At 43.6% G+C, this 18,274-nt stretch overlaps 1 protein-coding gene across 7 annotated transcripts in view; it reads right to left on the bottom strand.

The window, feature by feature from the left end:
• The window catches only part of MAP3K4 (mitogen-activated protein kinase kinase kinase 4), a 219,894-nt gene that overhangs the window by 138,768 nt on the left and 62,852 nt on the right, over positions 1-18,274 (bottom strand). For all 7 annotated transcript variants that reach the window (XM_063917525.1, XM_063917526.1, XM_063917523.1 and 4 more), the window contains 3 exons: positions 12,067-12,183; positions 10,644-10,743; positions 400-483 (listed from right to left, as the gene is read on the bottom strand). In XM_063917525.1, the coding sequence (XP_063773595.1) occupies positions 400-483; positions 10,644-10,743; positions 12,067-12,183 (301 nt within the window). The remainder of the gene's footprint in view (positions 1-399; positions 484-10,643; positions 10,744-12,066; positions 12,184-18,274) is intronic.

Raw genomic sequence — 18,274 nt, 5'->3', positions numbered from 1 at the left:
TGCAACAAGACCAAATAGGACTCTTTAGTAAAGCTTCTGTAAATCTATAACATTTCAAAGAGCTGTACATTTAGTGAAACAGCACAGGAATAAATGGAGCATATAATAAATGCAGAAGGCATTGCAGGAATGTCTTTATATATCAAGGACAACACTGGCTAACAAATACAGACCGCAGAAACACACACTAGTCCTCTTTTCACACCAGCACGGGAGTCTCAATTAATTTGTAGGAGAGTAGGCAACTATGATAAATGTACATAAAGGTAAGTACTAAAAATGCCATATGACCAGTTAGACAGTAAATGTCAGCAAGTGATAACTAAAGTTAAGAGTTACAGATACACTTTATGGGAGATTTAATACAAATATGGACTTATTGAACAAAATGTTACTTACCTTTGCATAATTTTTGGTTTTTAAGTAAGTTAACAGCTCTCCTACAGGTGCAGAAAAGGTAAACTCTGCAGCAATCTCCAAGTCCTGTAATAAGAAAACACATTTAACACACAGCAGCTACAGAAAGGTATTAAACTTATCATTGGTAATAGAGTTCAGGGGTTCAATATAATTTACCGACAGACACAATACCGACGGTCATAATCCCGACAGCCATTGACCGACAGTCAAAATACCAACACGGTCAAAATACCAACATTCATTATGCAGACATGTTCAAAATACAGACATTAGTTTTTCTGGGTTTTTGTTGTCAATGACAACATAGGTCGACATGGGCACCATCTAAGTGTACTGCATCCCCTCGCTGTACTCGCCATGTTTTGGGCACAGTATTCCCCCTCATGGTCCACTGGGATGGTAAAGTATGAACAAGTCTGTTTTGGGGCAAAAATTCCTTAAAAACACGTCGGCATTTTGACATGTCTGTATTCTGACTGTCGCCATTTTGAACATGTCGGCATAATGAATGTCGGTATTTCGACTGTCAATGGCTGTCGGTGTTATGACTGTCGGTATTGTGTCCGTCGGTAAATCAGCTGCTACCAGAGTTCGGTATATAAAAAGGTAGACATTCATCATGTCAACACTGATGAAATGTTTACATGATCAGAATGTCAATAAGTCTATCCTAAATGCTACGCTAGCCCTAACTCCTAAATAATAATCCTAATGTCGACATTTTCCAGGCGGGTAGTTTAACCATGATGATATTATGGGGATTACATACCTATTAATTTATAAAGTGCCACTAGATTTCCATAGTGCCAACGAGGAGGAATACAAAACTACATTGAGTACAGACTAGTACAAATAAAATTAACACAGTCTTACATAAGTACATAATTACCGCATGCATTTAGCATAATTATGTAGCGAAGACAAAAGGTAGATGGCCCTGCTCACACAAACTTAAAATCTGTAGGGGATATGGTGGACACAATAGTGAGAAAAGATTAGAAGAGGGCAAAGACTGAAGAGTTAGATGAAGGGGGTGTTGAGCTAGAATGAAAAGAGGAGTATTAAGAGCATGTTTGAAGACCGGAAGGCTCGGTGAAAGTCTGACAGTGTGTGATGATGTTCCATGAGCAACCTGGCAAAAATCGGAATGTAAGCCTGGGAAGAGGTAATCCGGGAGGTGGTGAAGTGGCAGAATGTAGCAGAGCAAAGACAGCATGAGGGAATATGTGATGAAATGTGGCTGGAGATGTGGAAAAGAGGTGTGAATGAGTGCATGTAGGTCAGGGTGAATCTCAAGTTTGACTTGAAAGGTGTATAGGGAGCCAGTGGAGAGAATGGCAGGCAGGACAGCAGAGTACAGAGAGGAACATGAGGTGGCAACTGAGATAACGATAGAGGTGGGAAATAGGAAGGCCACAAAGTAGTAGATAACAAATCTAAGTAAGAAATTGTGGGAGCTTAGGTGAGAGTTTTGTAGCCTACAGGGTGAGGATGGGTCCTGATAATGGAATTATGGAGGTGGACACAGCAGGACTGGGAAAGACATTGAGTGTGTGTGAGTGTGAGTGTGTGTGTGTGTGTGTGTGTGTGTGTGTGTGTGTGGAAGGGGGGGGGGGCAGAGTCAAGGGTGAAATCCAGATATCTAACTCAGGGAACAGAAGAAAGGGATAGGTTATCAACACAGTAAGAGAGTGGGAGAGAAGGGAACATGACTGGGTGAAAGATTGTTAATTCTTTTTGAGTTTCAGACAGTGCTGTGTCATCCAGGATGAGATGCTGACAGACAGTAGGCAGGGGGATTGATCAGGGAAGAAAAGTAGATTTGTATATTGTCTGCTAAGAGTTGGCATTGGAGGCTAAAAGAACTGCTAAACTCACTGAGAGACGAAGTATAGTAGGAGAAGGAAAGGGGGCACGGGGTAGAACCCTGGGCAAACCCCACAGCAAGAATAAATGGATGAGCGTTAAGGGTAGCTATACATGGAGGATTAGTTGGATACTTAGGAGACGAAACAGGAGAGACTGAGGTTTCATAACCCGAAGGTGTCAGATGCCGCTGTGAGGGTCAAGCAGTGTAAGAGCAAATTGGCTCTTTGACTTGGTTGTGAGGTCATCAATGACCTTGTTGAAGGCAGTTTCAGTGGAGAGACCAAATGCCAGACTGGATTATTCAAGGAGGTAGTGGGTGAGGAGGAAAAAAGTGAGGCAACTGTATACCAACCACTCAAAGAGAAAAAGGGATGTGAAAGATGGGACAATATTTGGAGAGGGAGGAGGGTTTCTTGAGAATGGAGGAGACCATAACATGTTTTAAAGAGTTAGGGAATGTGCCAGAGGAGACAGATACATTGACCAGTTAGGAAGCCACAGGGGGCAAGGACAGAAAGAGGTGTAAGGCACTAGAATCAATGGGGGTGGTAGAGGGTGGAGCGGAGAGGACAATACAGACTTCAGCCAGGAGACAGGAGAGAAGGAGCATGAAGTTTATTGTCCCAGTCAAAGTGAGGGGACATGGGAGAGGGAGGTGGAAACAGAAGAGATGAGATCTCCTGGTGAATGGACTATTTTGTAGATATAGTGGGTTGCAAATTAAAGTGTACTGATGGCAGATAAAGAGAAGAGAAGGGGGAGTTGAATATAACAAGAAAAAGGCAAGGGTTAGAGAGCTGGAAAGACAGGATAACCTTATAATAGAACTATTTAGCAAGTGACAAAGTGGAACTTTAGGATGAGAAAATGAACCTGAAGTGGAAGTGATGGCAAGAGCGTGACCTCCTCCAGCACATGTGGAGAATGCTGTTCAGGATAAAGTGTCAGGTTTGGTGAGGGGATTGAAGTAGACTGATGGTAACAACTGGGGCAGCAGAGTCAAGAGCAGCTGTTGGGCATGTTCTAGAGGAAGACAGCTTGGACAGGGAAGTGATGGGGAAGAGAAGGACATTCACAGTAGAGGAAAAACTGGTGGAGTTCAGAGAATCAAGATTCCCCATAGATCCACTAAGAGAGGAGGTCAGCTGAGACATAGCTAGCATAGAGGGGAGGGAAAAAAATGTTTAGAAGTAGCAGGGGTGGAAGGATCATTGACCGGGATATTAGGGTTCCAGGTACCCCAGGATGTAAAATCAACAATAATATTTTATGAAAGATTCAGTAATTTAATTCACATAAAGAATATATACTATTAATTACCATAAAATGACAATATTTAATATTTATTTAGCCATCTAAATTGGGACTGCCTTCTGTGATACAATCTCTGTAACAGTGAGTCAGTTTTAACTTCACACTAAGGCCACAATCTTCTCTTTTCTGAAGGCGTGCATCATAATGCCATTACTCACACTCTTGTTAGTCAACTCACAGTTTGCCAACAGGAATTATTGTGCCTATGAAGCATGTACAGAAAATAACCCAAAAGTATACAAAACTGCTATCACACATAAAACAGACAGATCAGTAAAGGGCCTCATACACTAGAACGATTTTGTCCAATTTCAGCTCATTTCGGTCATTTGGGCCGATATATCGTGGGAAAGCGTGCATTTCTGGTGTGTATACGATCCGTTCCGATGCGCGGCCGATGAGCGTCGGATCGGATCCTCCAGGTCGTTAAGTGCTGCACTCGTGATATGTCGTAATCAAATGGAATCGTACGGGGAAAAAAAGTGTGCTTTTTGTGCTCACGATATATCGCATGCGATCTATAGTAAGAAGTTTGAAGCACCCTAATCCAGCCCATCAGATGCATCTGATGGTACCTGTGAATGCATGCTATACATCGCATACGATATGTCGGCGCTTGACATATCGTATGCGATGTATTGCATGCTCAAAAAAGTCAAATAGTACCAAATCATTTGGAATCATATGTAAACACTCCTGGGAAGTTCCCGGGAGTGTTCAAGGGAAATCGTATACGATTTCACCAACTGATACATCGTTCTAGTGTATGGGGCCCTTAGACACAGAAAACCTTTTAAAATTGACTTGAATCCACTTAATTTTCAAAATATGTTCAGTAAAACAAAATTGCATGCTGAATGCTGTCATATGAAGCTCTCCATACACTGTGCAATTTTTCATCAAACTAGCCAACAGAACAATCTGACCAACTAGACAATCATGACATTGCGTTTACTTAAGGTTACATTAACTCTGGCACTGCTGGTGATGAGGTTACTTTTTTTTTTTTACCATACTTTATTGGAGGACAACGGGAAATACGTAGTTATGGTAGACTTACCGTTGATAACTATTACTCCTAAGTCCATAGTATCCACAGGGATATGGGGTAGGGTCAACAGATTGGCACCGACAATCAAAAGCTTTCGGCCTCCCAGAATGCAACGGGCCAGTCCCCTATATCCCTGCCTACTGGCTCAGGCAATTCAGTTGTTTTCCAAAGCTCAAGGCAGGAGCTTCATAGAGAGCCATAATCAGGCGAGAAAAACACACATGCACACCCTTCCGGACAAGAAGGAAGAAGAGGTTAGTAGGTGAAAGGATCCTCAAATCAGGTGCGTCAGGGTGGGATCCCTGTGCATACTGTGGACTTAGGAGAAAGAAAAAAAAAAAGTTGTCAACGGTAAGTCTACCATAACTACGTATTTCTCCTGCAGGGTCCACAGATTATCCACCGGATCCACTAAGAGATCAGCAGACCATCCTCTCTTGTGAATTCCATAGAGAATGAATAGTGTCTGTATTTCTGATGGCACTGGTATGATCCAGCACGGACTACGTCCAATGATGCATCTCCCGCAGAAAGATCCGTCCCTTGAAAAGCCGGTACTACAGTACAATTTTTTCGTTAAGGTGGAATTTAGAGAACCGCTCTATCTGGATGAAATATCACAAAAGGAGGGCGACATAACAATGCCCCTACGTCTGAAACTCCTCTAGCTGAAGCAATAGCCAGTAGAAAGAGAACTTTAGCTGTCAACCATTTAAGATCCACTTGCTTCAGTAGTTCAAATGGAGCAACTTGAAGCTCCTTTAGGACTAAACTTAGATCCCAAGGAGCTGTAGGAGGAACAAAAGCAGGTTGGATGTGAAGCAGTCCCTGGAAAAAAATTTGCACATCTTGTAGGTTAGCAATTTTCTTTTGAAACCATACAGTCAACGCCGACACCTGAACTCTCAAGGAAGCCACCCGTAGACCTTTGTCCATTCCTGCCTGAAGGAATGCTAGGACTCTGGAAACTCTGAAAGATCTAGGGTCAAATTTCCTGTCACTGCACCATTGAATATAGGCTTGCCATATTCGGTAATAAATGCGAGCTGAGGATGGTTTCCTTGCTCTGAGCATTGTTTGAATCACCTGTTGTGAGAATACTCTTGGCTTTCAGGATGGAAGTCTCAAGAGCCACACCGTCAAAGACAGCCCATCCAGGTGTTTATAATAGCAAGGACCCTGAGACAGTAGATCTGGATGTTGGGGGAGTAGGAACGAGGTATCCACCGACAGCCTCTGCAGATCTGTGTACCAACAAGCCGGAGCTATTAGTATCACGGCACCCTTTCCTTGTTTTACCTTTCGCATCACCCTGGGCAACAGGGCGATCAGTGGAAACACATAGGCCAGACAAAGTCCCATCTTACTGACAGAGAATCCACAAAAGGTCACTCTGGGATCCTTTGCCCTTGACCCGTATGTGGGAACTTTGTTGTTCTGACAGGAAGCCATGAGATCTATCTCCGTTAACTCCCACTTGTCCACTAGAGTCTGGAAGACCTTGAGGTGTAAAGCCCATGCGTTTGCATGAATGGCATGTCGACTGAAAAAAATCCACTTCCCAGTTTTGGACTCCCAGAATGAACACTGCGGACAAGACAAGGCTGGATAATGTTCTGCCCACCTTAGCGTGCGGCTTACCTACTTCGTCGCTTTTTGGCTGCAAGTTACTCCTTGATGATTGAGGCACGCTACTGCCGTTGCACTGTCCGAGCAAATTTGAACTGGTTTCCCCTGAACACTGTCCTTTGCCTGCCTGAATGCCATATATATGGCCCGAAGTTCCAATATATTTATTGGCAGGCGACTTTCTTCCTCGGTCCACTACTCTTGGAAGCAACTTCTTTCTGACACTGCTCCCCAGCCCTGAAGACTGGCATCCGTTGTCAGAACCTCCCAATCCGAGATACAAAAGGGTCTCCCTTTGTCCAGATGGGATGTCTGTAGAAACCAGGCTAATGACCTCCTTACTTCCAGAAGAAGGACCATAGTCTGAGTTTTTATTGTCTGATGTAACCCATTCCATTTGGAAAGGATCAGACAATGTAGAGGCCTCAAGTGGAATGGAGCATACTCCACCATGTCGAATGTCGACACCATAGATACCATCACACGCATCGCTGCGTGAATGGATACCCTTTGACTGTGTAGCAGCTCCTGAATCCTCGACTGAATTTTGTATATTTTGTTCAGAAGTAAAATTACTCTCTGAAGTCCCAAATCCAATACAGCTCCCAAGTGTGTCATTCATTGCAACGGAACCAGGCACAACTTTGCAGAGACACGGTTGGCTCATAAATTGGGCAAACAAGCTAGTGTCTGTTGCAGATTACACTGAAGCAATTCCTGAGATTGCGCCAGGATTAATAAATCGTCGAGGTATGGTAAAATTCTTATCCCCTGCAGACGGAGATAAGCCGCCATTACCACCATCATTTTGTTGAACACTCTTGGAGCTGTAGCCAGTCCAAATAGTAGGGCCTGGAACTGAAAGTGTCGCTGGAGGATAGCAAACCTGAGATAGCACTGATGAGACTGTGCTATAGGAACATGCAGGTAAGCATCCTGGAAATCCAGGGATACCAAAAAATCTTCCGCCTCCATGGCCAAAATAATGGAACGTAAAGTCTCCATATGAATACAAGGCACCCAAATGTACTTGTTCAGCACTTTGAGATTGAGTAGGGGCTGGAACGATGCATTTGGCTTCTGAACTAGAAACAGGTTGGAATAAAAACCTTGTCCTCATTGCGCAGGAGGAATTGGAATTATCATTTCTGAACTGTCTCTTGCAAAGCCCTGTCATTCGTTTCCACTGAAGACGGGCTGGTACAAAAAAACCTTTGTGGAGGGTGTTTCTTGAAGGCAATCGCATAACGTGAGATACCGCTTCTTGCTCCCAGGCATCTGTGTTGGACTGCTGCCAGATCTGCGCAAAATGAAGAAGTCGGCCTCCCACCTGGGATCTTCCAGGTGGAGGCCCGCACCATTAGGCCAATGCTTTTAAGTCTTACCAGACTTGTCAGATTGAGACTGTTTGCCATAACCCTTTCCCTTAGCTTTTCCCTGGTTCCAAAAGGGTCAAAAAGCTGGAAATCTAGGTTTGGATTTATGTGTGGAAGGAAACTTCACTTTCTTGGAGTCTGCTTCTGACTCCAAAGTACTGTTTAATTCTTTACCAAAAAGAATATCTCCAGTAAAAGGCAAAGACTCTAGAACCTTCTTGGATTCTGAGTCAGCCTTCCATGTACGTAGTGAAACAGCTCTGCGAGCTGCTACTGCTGAAGCTTGAGAGGCAATAGTACCCATATCCAAGGCTGCTTCTTCCATGGCTGGTCTTACAATGGCCCCAGAGAAGGAGAGAATGGTTTTTAAAAAAAACATCTATTTTCCTATCCATAACACAATTTATTGATGTTGAAGGCAGAGGCAATGTAGATTTTCGCACCAATCGAATGACATGCATATCTAGTTTGGGAGCTACCGTACATCCCTTTTTAAACAGTCCCCAGCTGGAAAAGGATAATGGGAATTCCATGTCATTGGAATTCTAAACTTCTTACTGGGTGTTACCTAAGCCTCTTGCATAATCTCCGTCAGCTGTTCTGAACCAGGATATTCAGTCCCGACTGTTTTGAGACTTTCAAACTCTTAGAGTTTAACAAAGGCTCTGCTGCCTCCCCTAAGGATAAAATGGCTTTCATAGCACTCATTAGCTCAGGTATTTCCACTGAGCTGAGACCTTCATCCTCATCTCTGTATGCAGACCCGGAATGCGATGAATCCTCATCCTCTGATGAGTCCCCATCTGAAACATGAGTAGACTGTGAAGATGTTGTTTCATGTCTGTGTGATTTAATTTCCACAGGCCTTTCAGCCTGTTTTTGTTGAAAGGCTGCAGATTCCTGGACTGGATGTGATATACCCCGGGGTAAATGTTGTATGTAAGGGTTAACAGGGTAACCTATCCATGGTATAAGAGCTGGCATTATCCGCTCAGCTATATTGGTTAATGTCTGTGCAAAAGAAGCCCATGGGGGTTTAACTTGAACCTGTGCCTGCCTTGGAATATTAAAGAGGCTTTGGTGAAAACTAAAACAATTTGCACATAATACATTTTGAACCAGATTCTGAGAGGTGAACCCAGCTTTGCAAGACAAACATGAAATCAGTGTTGGTGCTGCTGTGGAGAGTGTACCCTCCTCACCCTTGCCTCTCGTAGACATGATAAACAAATCACACACCTGTACAGTGTTAACTACACAATTTGTGACTGAAATCACTTTAAAACTTGTTAAAGTGACATACAATCCAATCCCTCCCTGCTTTCACAGAAACTGATAGAAATAGTAAAGTTAGCAATCAAACTAGCAATCAGCCACAGGATATACATTAGTATAATAAGCAACATGAGCACATATTCAACTACAGATACATTTCAAGTATGTAGGAGAAACATATTACTGCATTACCTTATATAGAACTTTAAACATTTCTTTCGATGTGCGACTGAATACAGCAGCAATAGTTTACAGACTCATATGCATCAGGCACTTATCCAACTACTCGTACTTAATGGTAGGCAGAGACTTAGTGCTGTATCACCCGGTTCAGGAGAGTGGGATACAGGGAGACTTCACCCCGCTTACAGAACCGATCAATACAATAGTGAAAACTGAGTGTACACAAACGCCCAGTGAACCTACAGTGAACACAGACGCCCAAATGAACACGACGCACCAGTCACACAGCCGCCTATGCTGGAACTGGGTCCTTTAGATACATCGCTTCTCAGACGGAAACGGGAAATCAGTTTATGGCGGGAAACTCAGAGGAATCTGGTCATGAACCGGGGAGAGGGGCGATCAAGGGAGAGTCTTACTCCCCACTGCTGACATCAACCCTAGGGATCGCAGCCTCACACAAATCCCTGGATCCTATGATCCCTGTGCACTCGAGGTGGCAGCCGCTTCAGCGACTGTTCGGTAGTCTCCTACCCGAAAACAGTGCGGCTGTGTCTTGTGTCTCCCCTGCTAAGTGGAACTGATGCCTTACCTTCTCCCTGTGCTCCGACCACAACCTGGAAACGTCAGCTGGACTTGATAGTACATCCTACACAGACGCTCGCCGAAACAGCCCTGTACACGTGGGTAAGTGTTGTCGCGACACGGTGGAGAGTTGTTGGAGCGACTCTAAGGTGTAAGACACTTTTTAGAAAACTCGTTCAAAAACATAACACTATAAAAATAAATTAAACAACAAACTTACGGCTGCCAAACTCAGCAGCCCAAAGATCGTGGTCCGGCTCCTGCTGCACAACAAAAAAACTGAATTGCCTGAGTCAGGAGGCGGGGATATAGTTGACTGGCCAAAAGCTTTTGATCGTTTGTGCCAATCTGCTGATGCTACCTCGTATGCCAATGTTTATCCTGTGGATAATCTGTGGACTCTGTAGGAGAAAAGTTAATTTAATAAAAAGCAGCATGAAAGTATACTGCGTTTTTGTGTTTATTTAAGTGTGTTATTTCTAAAACATTTGTCCTGTCTTTAGTTATATTTTTCCTTGGTAGACTACAGGTCCCAGTTTGTACCAGTACCACAGGCATATGGCACTTGTGATTTTCCAAGTGCTAGCTTGCCCCAACAACCACATGTGGAAACAAGCCAACGACAAACATTCCTTCCACTACTTGGGAAGCCATTTGCACAACTACTTACATTGTGACATTATCTGGACAGGTATCCCTAAATATCGGTAAGCTTTTGAGCATTAACATTGGCTTCAACATTATTTCAGCTGAATACTTGGGATACAGTAAGGATACCAACGGACGGAATCCCGGCACTCGAAATACCGACATCGGAATCCCGCCCGCAGCTGGAACATATAATGGTCATAGATACATTTGATAGAAACTATATACAGCATATACAATTTAAAAATCACCAAATCCCAACCAAACCACTTCCAAATTCTAATCATCATTACCTTTCGCAACATTTTAGCAAAACCAAGTGCTTTGGATGCTCTCTCTCTGGCTTCATGAAAGAGTTCTTTTAATGCTCGACTAGTTTCAATGACTGATCTCCTGTGGAAGCGACATGGACAAAGTTAGGGGTCTTCTCTGCTTACACCCATCATGTAAAACAACCATTTGCTTCACAGGAATACAGTACATTAGCATCATAAGCCAATAATATCATGATGTCCCCAAAAAAGGAAAAATGAAGGATCCCTGCTTAGCTTTATATCTGTAAAGGTATTACACTGCAATGAGGTTTTAGAGGGTGATATTGAATACTTTTAGCAAAATATGTTTTGTCCACTTATAAACTTTCCTTCACAAGCAAATTAGAGTCAATATAAATGTAATACACTTAAATAATTACCAAGTGCACAGCAGAACTTTATAATAAGAAAAACATACAGCAGTTATGCCTAGTGCAGCCTCAATATTTCCAAAAAAGACCATGGTTGGCACCCCTGGAAACTTAAGTAATAAGACCTTTGGGCTACTGCAGGAGTGGGTAACTTTTTTTTTCCCCTCTGTATATTTTCCTATGCAGTGCCAATTTCTCTCTTTATCCCTCTTACACCTCGGTCGGTATAGGTCTGCTTGTGAGGAAAACCGACAGCCGACATCCCAAAGATTAGTATAGGGGTACGAGTTAGGCACTAGGGGGGTGGTTCGCGATAGTCGCCACCCCTCGAGGGTTAGCCATTGCCGCCACCCGAGAAGGGTTAGGGGCAGGTAGAATATTTACCCCATCTGCTGTCAGGATCGGGTTGGGATGCCGCTGTTGGTCATGTGACTGCCGGCATCCTGTAAGCAGAGATAACATACCTAACCCCAAGCACCATGCTATAACTTTGCTGATAACCTAAGTGCTTGAAGGGCAGCTGCAGAGGAAAGATTTTCCTCCTTCATACACAGAGTAACTGGTTTTCATTGGCAAATCAGCCTTTAAGCCTTAAAGTTTAAGGTCTCTCCTGTAGTGGGGTTCTAAGCAGGAGCAGAATATCCTTTTACACCCTGCCCTTATGTCCCTGGACAGCCTCTTTGTGGGGTACCAGGAAAATATTAATGCTTGGCACTGTGGACACTTATGAGAAAGTTACTGTCACAATCATCTCAGCATACAACAGTCTGTTCCCTTCTAGTCTGCCAATCTTATCATCAGAGGATCCATAATGGTGATAAGTCCCCTTTAATTAAATAAATAAAAATACACAGTTTGTGTTGTGTCTTTTGAACAGTTTAATCCTGACGAGCAAAACAAACTTGCTGTTTTCATCTGGTGTGACATAAGTACCATCAATTGTTTTTATTGCTATAGAAACAAACTCCTTACAGGCATATTAAGACCACAAAGCATTGTTACATAAGTAGTGCTCCCTATGCCAGGATTACCTTATTTCATCAGAGACACTGTTATCGTCAGTGCTGGCTAAAAATTCATCACAGCTGTACTGCAGGCCGGCATCCAGGAACTTCCCTGTGGACTTAAGCAGCATTCCCGCTATATCACTAAAGAGACAGATTCCACATTATAGTCCGTTTATACAATATCAGTGTCTTGCTAAATATAAACCCATTTATACATTCACTGAAATTCATCCTATTTTTAAACAAATATAATAATGTCTATCTGAATTGTCTTGAAAACACAGAACAAATGTCAGATTAAACAAAAACAATATATAAAGTGCAAGTTTAAACTTTTATGTGGATATAGGGGACTAGGATTCCCACATAACTGCAACAAGGCACAATACATTTACCATTAATAGCTGAATGAATGTTTAGAGAATGAGATTAACTAACTATTTTGTCCATTAAAAACTAAGGAAATGCATTTAAAGCACAGTACATTGCATAGAGAATTATAAACTGATTTATTAAAATATTTGCACAAATAGATATAAATATTTACTGAAAATATTTACTACAAACTATTTCTGCACTCTCAACAGAATACTGCTTTTGGAGGAGAATTTGAGCCTAATGAAAGAATATAAGTATATAAGTAATCTATTCTGAAACGCTTACCTACCAACAGGGACCTAAAGCATTTATTTCAGTCGTCTTGAGTGCCAAACCTCGAATGAATGAATGAATGAATGAATGAATGAATGTATGAATGTAAATGTATTTATAAACGTATATAAGCATATACACACACATTCAGAATTGTTCGCAGAGAGAATGACATATTGGAGGTATGTAGTGTAAATGTCGGCAGTCACACTATCAGCAATACATGTCAGTGTTAACATTTTAAAAGTATTTAAACCTTAAACCTAAGTCGATATGCACAGTGTTGACAATACTGCTATGTAAACAAGCCACCATCCATGTAGACATTCGGAATGTTGAATTCAGACGATGCCCATATTTAGTTCCGCATCCTAAAATTGCTATCTATTTGACTAGTAAAACAGCATCCCCAGACACTTAAGTAGGTACATCAGACTTGTGAATCATTGAAGAACTTGTTATTCATAATTGCCATTAAATAATTAATGGTAAAGTCCTTTTTCACAACCACCAGAAAATACATTGCATAGTGAAGTGAAAGCTGATCAAAATAGTTGGATGAAGTCATCACTTGCCCAGCAATATAACCTTGGTATTTAATCTAAGCTGTCCATATATTTTATTCATATTTAATCATATCCAGTCTCTTTCTTTTTGAAAGATTGATTATATGACTCAAGAGATAGAATTTGGATTGATTATTGAAGGTTATCTTATATGGTATAAATTACTTGCCTTAAGTCAGAGCCGTAACAAGACATTTTGGTGCCCTGTGACAGAGAGAGAACTTGTCTAAACACCACCACACCCCAAAACTCCGTAACTAAAACAGGAACAGCAAAAATATAGTGGCATAGCCTCATGCTCATGAGGAACAGGTTACAATGTCAATAGATACTACGCAGCACAGTAGTCTCCATTATTCGAATTATGCCACACAGTACTGCCACTTATATACATTATACCAGGTAGAGCCCCTTTTACACAGTACTCCAAGCAGAGACCCTTCTATCTATAAAAACGGATGTGGGTGTGTATGTATGTTCCAGCACAACTCTGGAATGCCTGGAGCAATTTATACCAAATTTGGTACACATATCACTTACAATCTGGAAACAAATACTGTGTGTGTGTGTGTGTGTGTGTGTGTGTGTGTGTGTGTGTGTGTGTGTGTGTGTGTGTGTGTGTGACGGGGGGGGGGGGGGACACACATGCCCTTAGCACCCCCTAGGGTGGGGTATGACATGCAAAAATCCATTGTTTTCGGGGTCACTGAGATGAATAGTGACACTCCCGATGCCGTTTAAGTCCTAGTTCAGCCCCCATCAGCATGAGAAGGAGCCAGAATGTTTATCGGGAGTAGAGACTCCTCCTCGGTCCACCGACCCTGGAGAGATTGTTGTTCCAACATCACACCCCAACCTCTCAGACTGGCATCTGTAGTCAGCAGGACCCAGTTGGATATCCAGAACGGACGGTCAATGCTCAATCGCTGGTCCTGAAGCCACCAGCACAGTGACAGGCGGACCCCCGGAGACAGGGAGATCATGTGAGATCTGATCCGGTGCGGCAGGCAGTCACACTTGGACAAAATCAACTTCTGCATAGGGCGAGAATGGAATTGAGTTACTCCACCATGTCGAAAGCCGACACCATGAGACCTAGCACTTGCAGTGCCAAATGAATCGACACTTGCGGACAAGATGGGAAGCATCGGATCTTGTCCTGAAGTTTCAGGACTTTCTCCTGAGACCAGAACAACCGCTGGTTGTGAGTGTCCAATAACACTCCCAGGTGTACCATGCTCCGAGCAGGAACCAGGGATGATTTCTACCAGTTGACAAGCCACCCGTGGGCTGTCATGACCTGGACAGTCAGATCTAGATGACACAGGAGAATTTCTGGGGAATTTGCCAGGATCAACAAATCGCCTAGGTACGATAGTAACCTGACCCCTTGACGGCGAAGTGAAGCCGTCATGACCGCCATTACTTTGGTGAAAACTCGGGAAGCCGTTGTCAAACCAAAGGGTAATGCCCGAAATTGGTAATGAAGGTTGCCCACGCGAACCTCAGGTACTGCATATGAGACACTGTAATGGGAATATGCAGGTAGGCATCCTGTATGTCCAGGGAGACCATATAATCCCCAGGCTCCAAGGCCAGAACAATAGAGCGCAGAGTTTCCATACGAAACTTGGAGACCCACACATACTTGTTCAAGGGCTTCAGATTGAGAATGGGCCGCGAGGTCAGGAGGGAATCTACCACCGAGTGCAGAGTGTTTGCTTTTGCCGGGTCCAGAGGCACATCTGTCAGGCAAAATCGATGAGGGGGACAATTCTTGAAGGGTACGGCGTAACCTCGAGTGACCACTTCCCTTACCCAGGTATCTGAAGTGGTCTTCAACCATTCCTGGCGAAAACCTAGAAGTCGAGCTTGCTTTGGGTACGCTTGATCTTTTGCTTTACCTGGAGGGTGAAAGGGCAGAGGGAAAGTACTTTTAGCCTTCTGTGCGGAAGGATCCGTACTAGATAGGCAAGCTGTTTTAGCAGTAGCCAGATCAGCCACAATCTTATTGAGGTCTTCTCCAAAGAGAATGTCTCCCTTGAAAGGAAGCACCTCCAGGGTTTTCTTGGAATCCAAATACACAGACCACGATCTCAACCAAAAGGATACGTCTGGCCAAGATGGACGTAGTAGCAGCCTTGGCAGCCAGCACCCCTGCATCGGAGGCCGCCTTCTTAAGGTATAGAGAAGCCGTGGTAATATATGAGAGATATTGTCGAGCATGCTCAGAAGCATTAGAAGGCAGCTCCGCCTCTAGCTCCTGAGCCCACGCCTCAACAGCCAATGTTGCTGCAATAGTTGGCCTATGCACAGCCCCGTTAGGGTGTAAATCGCTTTCAAATAACCCTCCACACGTCTATCCGTCGGTTCCTTCAGAGAGGTGATGGTAATTACTGGCAGAGCAGAGGAAACAACCATGCGCGCCACATGAGATTCTACAGGCGGAGGAGTTTCCCAATTATTGCATAGCTCCGCAGAGAGAGGATAGCGAGCCAACAGCCTCTTATTTGGTGTGAATTTTGTCCCAGGATTTTCCCAGGATTCCTGACGTATGTCAGCCAAGTGTGAGAATGAGGTAAAACTTGTTTAACCACCTTCTTACGTTTAAATCTATCTGGCTTTTTAGAGACAGCCTCAGGATCATCAGACACCTGAAGAATGAGCCTAATTGCCTCAATCAAATTCGGGACATCCACCAATGGCTTCCCTTCCCCATCAGAAACATCTGAGTCAGTGTCTGTAGGATAAGTATATGCACCATCCTCAGAGGACGTGTCTGGGATAGCAGTGGATTGGGAGGAGGTAATGGCCCGTTTAGAAGACGTCTTAGTCTTAGGCGGCCGAGAGTGTCACTTAGATTTAGTCAGTGACCAGTTCAATTGCTGTAACTGAGTGGAGATTTGATCTGCCCATGGTGGATTAATAGCAGGGACCATAAACTGCTGCATTGGCACAGGTGGTCCCACAGGGGGTGCCAATTTAGTTACAAGCGTGTTTAACAGCGTGGAAAAGGTGGGTCATTTGATGCCCTCAGTGCTACAAACCCACTGGGGGGGTAAGGAACTTCCTGAACCTGAACTCTCAGCTGCCATATTGTCCTCCAACACGTCTGCGGCATCACCACCACGCAATGTGGGATAAGCCCCAGCTCTGTTGCCTCGTGTAGCTGACATAATAATAATGTGCACAATATTGGGCAACCTAGTACAATTCTTAGCAGCAATATACCTAGCAAGAACTCCCAGTGAAGTGTGACTGTCAGTACAAACCGGAAGTTCAAGAGATATATAGTAGGGTGCATCAAACGCCCCGACATTCGGAATGCTTACTGTCCCTATTCTTAAAATGTACCTTTTTTGCATAGAAACAACTGTGCAAATTTTTTTGATGTACGATTTGACTTAGGTGGTCCACCTCCACGTCCAAAAATTGTCTGTATTGTGTTGTACTGTACTGTACTGTATTGTATTATACAAAACAACTAACTTTAGCAAAATGAAGCCAACTTTTGTATGTGTGCCATGAATGCGTGTCTTACATTGATTTAAGAACATAAGAACATAACAAAGAAAGGGAACAGCATGAAGCCTCATGGGCCTATAGTGGCTGTTACCATCCAAATCATTAATCAAATCATTAATCAAATCATTATTTCTTTTTCAGATAAAAATAAATAGAAATTTATAGAAATCTTTAATCTTCAGGGGCATGGTGGGCCACATAAATATCATCTCAGATTCTTCAAAACTGGTATGCAATATATCCTTAACAATGCAAAATGTAGCATGGGGACAAATCATTTTTCTTACTTTTAAAAATTCATGGGGCGTTTTGATGCATCCTAATATATAGGGTGACTATAAATCACAAGGAAAAATACACAGCAAGTATATCTTCCCCCACAGGTTATGGAATATAGGAATAGCACGCCAAGTGAAATACCCGATAAGGTAGCCACACAGCAGTTACATGCACACACACATATATAGTCACAAGCGTACTACCATGCAGAAATTATGCACCATAAAACTGCACTGGACTAGCAATACAAAGTAATACTCAGTAAAGCTATATGTGTCAACAATAAATATAACAAAGCACAGTAGATACTGGATGTATATCACAGGGCATTTGTACCACACACACCCTGAATGCATGCACTCTTTCTTAACTAACACTGTCCCAGTGACAGGTAGAATACTTAAGTGTCCTGTATGAGGCACAGCACTGGCAATCAGGCGGCTCTACAGAGGAGGATTTGCCCCAACAGTCCCAGGAACAGCTCAGCTCCGTTGTGATGGCTGCTGACAGGGAGTGAGGGAGAGATATGCAACTCCAGGGCGGGAACATTTACAGAAATGGGGCCCTGGGGCTGGGGGAGGGGCTACAAGTTAGGCCTTCTCCCCCTGGTGGCATCCCCACCGGGCGCTGCGGGCTCTGAAAAACGGGGTTTTAAAGTGGGAAAAAAACCTACCTGTGCCCAGTGTCGCTAGTGGAGCGGCTGCCCAGTAACAGTGTCCACGGCGCGCCGGATCGCAGTAAATAGCAGCTAAAGAGACCCCCTACCTCCCCCTGTACCTGCGGCCACGTGATCCTGGAGGGCAGCGACGGGTGTGTGACTGACAGGATAGACACCGGAGCCTCCGCTGTAGTTACCCGGCAACAAGGGTGCGGGAGTATACAGCGCCGCTGGGGGTGATGGAGCTGCAGCAAAGTATGTCTATCTGACATCAAACGCTGCAGCCCTTGAAGTCTTAAAAGTATTCTTTCCTCTTTCTTTACTAAAGCTATAAATGGGCAGCAAAAGGCAGCCCCCCTATTGTATGCCTGCTTACTGCATGGCACCAAATAACAAACTGAGCGCCTGTGCACGGAGGCGGGGTTATAGAGGAGGTGGCGCTGTGCATCTTGGGAACAGTCAAAGCTTTGAGCCTGTTGGTGCCTCGGATCAAGATCCTACTGTACACCCCGATGTTAATCCTTGTGGAGCCCAGTGTACCCCGAAGCAGAAT

Source organism: Pseudophryne corroboree, chromosome 4 (genome assembly GCF_028390025.1).
Source record: "Pseudophryne corroboree isolate aPseCor3 chromosome 4, aPseCor3.hap2, whole genome shotgun sequence".
NCBI classification, from domain to species: Eukaryota; Metazoa; Chordata; class Amphibia; order Anura; family Myobatrachidae; genus Pseudophryne; species Pseudophryne corroboree.
This window is presented reverse-complemented; position numbering and strand designations above follow the sequence as displayed.